General features: G+C 36.6%; 1 protein-coding gene across 1 annotated transcript; it reads right to left on the reverse strand.

Annotated features, from left to right (window-relative positions):
* Positions 1-436: 436 nt before the first annotated feature.
* LOC121307048 (tumor necrosis factor ligand superfamily member 15-like) lies at positions 437-6836 on the reverse strand. Its single transcript, XM_041239132.1, has 4 exons — positions 6459-6836; positions 6073-6097; positions 5592-5654; positions 437-2821 (listed from the first exon to the last, which is right to left on the reverse strand). Exons 1-4 carry the CDS (start codon positions 6666-6668, stop codon positions 2376-2378), a joined length of 744 nt encoding a protein of 247 aa, XP_041095066.1. The 5' UTR covers positions 6669-6836; the 3' UTR covers positions 437-2375.
* Positions 6837-7313: the final 477 nt, after the last annotated feature.

The raw sequence follows: 7313 nt of genomic DNA on the forward strand, positions 1-7313 counted from the left end.
TGCTGCTCTAGAAAGAGTGCAAAGAAGAGCGACCAGAATTATTCCAGGTTTAAAAGGCATGTCATATGCAGACAGGCTAAAAGAATTGAATCTGTTCAGTCTTGAACAAAGAAGACTACGTGGCGACCTAATTCAAGCATTCAGAATTCTAATAGGTATTGACAGTGTCGACCCAAGGGACTTTTTCAGCCTGAAAAAAGAAACAAGGACCAGAGGTCACAAATGGGGTTTAGAAAAAGGGGCATTCAGAACAGAAAATAGGAGGCACTTTTTTACACAGAGAATTGTGAGGGTCTGGAATCAACTCCCCAGTAATGTTGTTGAAGCTGACACCCTGCAATCCTTCAAGAAGCTGCTTGATGAGATTCTGGGATCAATAAGCTACTGACAACCAAACGAGCAAGATGGGCCGAACAGCCTCCTCTCGTTTGTAAACTTTCTTATGTTCTTATGTTCTTAAGTACTGTCCTTTTTCTTATTGGTCATTGTGTTGTTTTATTTAGCATTTAGTATATTCATCATAAAGTTAAATTAGCTTTCTAATTTCAATGTTACCCACATTTGGCTTCCATCTTTTAGCACTTGCTAGATCAATTATTCTACAAGTAGCTAATATAGAAGGCTTTTTCATGTACTCAAATATGTAAGGCTATTCAAACAGTTTTTTTTTTAAATTTATTTTCATGTAATTGTGTATTCCACTACACTGACCCATCCCTAGTTTTTACAATTACATACTGTATTAAACCTACAAGGGTTTTAGCAGTAGAAGCACACGTTTATCATCTTCATCACTATGGCGTGACGTTCATAGCATCACCATAACAATAATTTATAATGGAAGTTATTATATTGTGTGCAGGGTGTCTCATTGATTAAGAGATGTCGTCTCATGCAGTTTAGATGAGAGGACTGCAAAGCGGAGCAGTTCTGGCTGCTCAAACGGTGTGAAATGACATTTCTTATACAATAAGAGTCCCCCTACACATGACGTATTAACATTATAAATCATACAAATGAACATTGTACTCAGGAATGGCTTGAAAAATAATCATGGTTTTATTTTTGTAAAACCTAACTTTTATAGTGTCACAAATAAGTTCATCACACACAACAAGTTTATATATCACAAATAAGTTTATTACACCATAGCTGAGTTTCAACTGCTCAGATTCAAGCTCACAAGTTAAATAAGAATCTTTTCAGCTAAAGAGATTGCTGGATAGGAATCCTCTTAAATATGTAAGCACGTCTTGTACATGGCTTCAAATTTTATAAAAAAATGTTGCAGTATATGTATATAATAAATAGTTTTTTTTCTTTTTACCATGCAACCATAAAGCCACAGATAAGCTAACCCACAATTTGCCAGGGGTCTGTTTCTCAACATAATAATTACAATGATGAGATGTCGTATCTGCACTGGCACATCTTATACAAGTCTACCAAACAAAGAACTGCATATTCATAAAACACAACAGACTGGTCTAACTGTGGCATCCGATAGGGAATGCTGTGACTTTGTTTAGTGCATGCTGTTTTCAAACTATAAGGAACAAAGTATATTGTGGAACCCCTATATCAAGTTACATTTTTATTTTTTAAATCATTCACCCCTACAATATGACAATAGACATTTTAGGATTGAGAATGCCAGACTAAGAACATGTGGGTTTAGCAATGTGTTCCTCACATTGTTTGGTAGACTGGATATTAATTTCCTCTTTTAAATATAACTTTTTTTACATTAATGTATTCACAAAATAAATATAGTTAAGTAAGAATTCACATCCAAAGTTTAAAGATCCTTTAACTTGTTAGAAGAGAACAAATGACCACATATAAAAAAAACATCAGAAAATTTACAAACAAGATCTTCCGCCCATCTGTGCTCGTCCAGTTCCTAGCTGACTGCCCTCACAACTTTGTCAAGTTGGGTATTAAAGGCTCGGTAATGGCTAGGTAACCCATCCATACCCTCAGGCTGCAGTTCAGAACATTCCACACAAATTTAGCAACTAAATGCTGCTTTAAAACAAGAAGCACTTTGTAATCATTTACGATTCGGATCTGTATGCAATTTGTGTTTTTTTTTTACATACCATACAAATAGTGTTTTTGTTCTATCCAAATGAATTGGTAAAGATAAATGTAGTACACTACATACTTGTTGTATAACAACAGTAAATTTAATATGCCTATGTAATAATTATATATGTATGCATGGTCATATCTTCTTTATAATCTTGAGCTTCATAAGAATCAAGTACAGCTTGGGAGCAATTTACTAAATGTGTCATTATCTGAACATCCATGTTTAAAATACAGTTTGAAATTGTGAAATAGGGAAGAGGCAAAGAGTTTTTAATTGCCATTTAATCAAGCTGCCTGCTTTGCAGTAAATACGCACCAAAGAATGTTTTTTTCTCACTAGTTAAATCTACCAAGCTAATGCTACTGACATTAACTTTCAGCCTATCTCCTTTATCAAGGTGAAAAATTGCACCAACATAGATGGTCTTTACCCACATACCAGTCTCGCACACAGACTTGCTGGCAGTCGCAAGCTCTGTGGGTACTGGGTACTTATCAGTCACTTTGGTGATGGTCTGTTTCAGCATCCTAGGTTCACATTTTTCTTTCTTGTAAATCTCTCGAAATGTGACTTGAGCGTAAACAAAGTAATCTCCACTTATGGGGAAGACCAGTGCATTGTCCTGGTAATCCAAGCCATTCTTCAGGAAAGCCTGTCCATGTTGGTGTTCCCATAGTAGAAATTGGTTTTCAACTTCTTCAGAACTTGTTAAACTGCGTGCCATCGCTATAATGAAGCAAAAAGATTTTGTTTGCATACAGTCAATTTAAAATAAACTATTAGTAACACCTTTGACTCACTTTTCAGCCTTTATCCAGGATTAGTTTAGAATAAGAGTTTAGTAATGTACATGTGCTTTAAATAGAACAGTGTGTTTAAAATAAATGCATGTTTCTTCAATTATAGACTATTAAGAAAGCTCTGACAATGGACTCCAAGCCACCTATTATCAGAATATATTATTATATGTGGTGATCTAAAATGTTCATTATACGTCAGGCAGTCCCCTTTACAGGAAATTTATTCTACTTGAATAAAGTCAATAGTAATGTGTGTGTGTATATATATATATATATATATATATATATATATATATATATATATATATATATATATATATATATATATATATATATATATATATAATTAATAATGATAATAATGTAGTCTGTCAGCACATAATAAGCCTTTAATTCCTTTGAGGGTTTCTGATGACATATAGGTACATACAAGATTTATCAATATCACCAGAACACAGATGGGATTACAGACTTGTGTACAGTTTGGGCATATTTATTTGTTATAGTGCATGGCAACATAAATTGAAAGTGTCAAATTGTATTGTTCTGCTCCACAAATTTCTTCCTGTCTTCCTCCGATAAAACTTGAAATCTGCAGGCTATTGTTTGTTTTGGTTTTTCTTTGTGTGTGTGTGTACACATTTACTGGTAGTAACAGAGTTCATTTTGAAAAGCTGACGTCAGACAACTGGACATTTGGAGTTTTATCAAGTATCATGCTATTATCATGTATTATGCACTTTCCTCTGTATTTAATGTATTATGCATTTTCTTTCTTTATATCATTTATTATTATCTGTATTTGAAGCTATCACAGGGGGCGTTTTGGGAATGCAGTCTGTTCCTTGGCTATGGTTACTGAAAGGACCCATAAGGAAACGAAAGTAAAAACGTATCGTGAGTGTTTAGTGTTTTGTTTGTCTGTTACTGCTTGTTCTTATTAGATGGCTAAAATGTACCGGGAGCTGTCGCTACAGGCTAGCACTACACTGAACCACTACTGTTGTCTTTCACCACACCTGCACAAGAGCACGCACTGTCTGGAGAAGAGGCCGTGTCCATGTTGAGTTTTATTTATTTATTTTTTGTTTGTTTGTTTGGTTTTATTTAGTCATCACCAATGGTTTTTACCCCGGTTTTCTCCCCAGTTTGGAATGCCCAATTATTATTTTTATCTCGGTTCACCCCCCCGGGAAACAGAGGCTGGAACACTTGTCCTCCAAACGTGTTCCTGCCAATCTGTCATTTTTAGCACTGCGAATTCACAGCGAAGCCACCAGACCTATAGTGCCGTTAGACAACACAGATCTGAATGGCTCCACTGCAGACCCACAGATGCACTATCAGCCACAGGGGTCACTGGTGCGCGGTGAACCGTGGATTGCCCTGCCAACCTAAGCCCTCCTTACCCGGGCAGTGCTCGGCCTATTGAGCGCCGCCCCCTAGGAATCCCCGATCACGGTCGGCAATGACATAGCCTGGACTGGAACCTCCAATCTCCAGGCTATAGGGCGCATTCTGCACTCCAAGCGGAGCGCCTTTGCTGGATGCGCCACTCGAGAGCCCTGGGTGTTACTGTTACTGTTATTGTATTATTTCGGGACTGAACCTGTGGTTCATTACTAGCGATACACATTGCTGTGAAAAGCCAGTATTATTACTTAACGGAGAGAAACCGTGATAAGGAAGATTAAACAACTATTTGGACCATGAACTTTGTTGTCTGTCGTTGTTTGGAGCACTGCATCACCTACACACATGCGCACTACTAACCACTTTGCCATAGCAGGCCATTGTTTTTTGGTTCGGTACTGGCTGTGCTTTCATGTACTTTCATGTGTTCATGTACCGGTGGCAGAGTTGAGATTAGCAGCTTTATCACCAACCTTATACACTGGCAATCTTATTATATCCCTGCAATCTTATTATACAGGGCAATCTTATACACCTGCAATCTTATTATACACAGGCAATCTTATTTTACAAGGTCCATCTTATTATACACGGACAATCTTATACACCTGCAATCTTATTATACACCTGCAATCTTATTATACACAGACAATCTTATTATACACCTGCAATCTTATACATGGGTCTTGTCGCGCATAACGAGACTGAAACACAAAGTTTAAAGGAAAATTGTCATTCACCATATATTATAATAATATTACAGAATAATCTGTTGAGAAAACAATTTAAAAAAACTTGCAGCCTCTGGGAGATTCGTGTTTTTTTTTTATAAAAACATACACAAAATATCTATTTCATAAGCAGGAAAATGACCATGTTGTCTGTAAAAGTCAAAGGGACAGTCCCAGTCTTTATTTTGCCCTTTCATTTACTCCTTGCTTCCCTTTTCTTACACTGGCTTATTCATCTATCTAGGACTGTAGGATATAAGGGGAATTTCTCATCCCCAAGAGACCTTTCATGAAACAATACATCCTGCCTAAATACTTGCTGCTATTTTAATTTAATTTTAATCAGCTGGCCTGTCCAATATGTCTCAGCTGTGATCAATATCACTAATACTTCTCATTTTACAAACACGTTTAAATCATTCAATGCATATTAAAAGCAAGCTTTAAAAATGTATTTTAATAACGCAGAACACTCATCTAAGAGCGACTATGAAGCATGCAGTAAAGGGTTAATACGTGCTTTCTATCATTAAGTGAAAGCTTCCTTCATACCGGTCAGATGAGCTTTGGGTACCGGTATCTCGCGAGGCTGGGAAATCCTAGAACTGGGTGCACCTAAATTGAAGGCAAACAGAACCAATGAATGACGCAATGAACATAAACAAGTCATACAAAATAAGTTCCTATGTGCCAGTTAATGTATAGAACAATATTTAGAGCAACAGGGTTTTATATGATGCGTTCAATATAAAATAAGTGTTTTTAACCAGAGCCATTTACCTCTTGTTTATTTTCATGAGAATGAGATATATTATATATATATATATATATATATATATATATATATATATATATATATATATATATAGTGTGTGTGTGTGTGTGTGTGTGTGTGTGTGTGTGTGTGTTAAATAAATACTAGTTATTATTTCTAGTTTTTATATACATTTTCCTTTTCTTCCATGTTATTTTTACCATTATCTTGGTAAAACAATGCATTTAGAATTTACAACGAAGAATGAAAAAAACTTACTGTTTTCAGCAATATTTAAAGGAACCTGTTAAAAAAAAAAATCAACCATTGAATCCACACACATCAAGTATCGGATTTATTTTTACAAGATACCAGCTACTTATAACCCCTCTGAAAAATCAGACTGATTTACTGTATATATTGTGATGCTAAGAGACACGAATGAAGGGTTTACCCTTTTAAAAATATGATAATGCAATTATCTAAACAGTAAAGATGCACTTGCTTACAAACATCCTGTGGACAGTGCACATCCACCACCGTTACACATACCACCCAGCTAAAACAGCTTGTTATATTGGTCTGAACTGCCCCCAGTGCCAACCGTAACTCTTGACAATGTTGTTTCCACTACAATCCCTTCTAGTTAATTAAACACATCTTACCAAAGCTGCCCCTGCTGCATCCAGTTTGATGAAAAAAAACAAATAAAACGGCAGGGTGATCAGCACCACAGCTGCAACCATGCTGCAAGCAACACAATACAGTATTTTCTTGTTTTCATTCCTGTCCCGTATAATTAGAGCAGCTAACAATCCCTGGTCTGTCATCGTGGCTTTCTCCTCCTCCGGCATACAATCAAGCCTGAATTCCATGACTTTCTATATGCCTGACGTAACATGTACAAGACAGCACGATTAATGCGAGAATGGTTTAACTTGTCGCTCTCATTGAGACCCTTCATATATAGCTTCAACGGGTCCCTTTCAAAATGCGCCGCCTACGAACTGAAACCAGAAGCGTCTAACTTTGTTTTCGCAAAAGGTAGGGGAAGAGTTGGAAAGTCCCGAGGCCGACCCCCATTCAGATTACATCCTGAAACTTCCTACAGGATCTCAAACGGGACCGGCCGGGTTCAATTGCGCCTACGCGCCGCGTCAGTGAAAGGCACTTAAAATAAATATAAATACGACTTTCACAATTTTAGTCAAGTTTAACTTATTTTTATTTTTTAAGCACGAGATGCAATTGGAGTAAAGTCATAGTTAAGTACTTTATTTGTTGTTGCTTCAGTATTATTGACTGTATGGTTGTGCTATCTCACCATGCACCTTCAACATTGACAACCCCTTCGGAAAAAGGCCCGCTATTTGAGATCATCAAACCTTGACCTCTCTGCATTAATCCGCATTTCACTGTGTATTTATATAGGCCTACTCGTGCAGGAAAATAGAATGCCAAAAGCAATATCCACGTTCTGTTTACAGGTGTAATTGTTTTAAACACACATTCCCATTTAC

This window comes from Polyodon spathula, chromosome 52, assembly GCF_017654505.1.
Source record: "Polyodon spathula isolate WHYD16114869_AA chromosome 52, ASM1765450v1, whole genome shotgun sequence".
In the NCBI taxonomy this organism is placed as follows: domain Eukaryota; kingdom Metazoa; phylum Chordata; class Actinopteri; order Acipenseriformes; family Polyodontidae; genus Polyodon; species Polyodon spathula.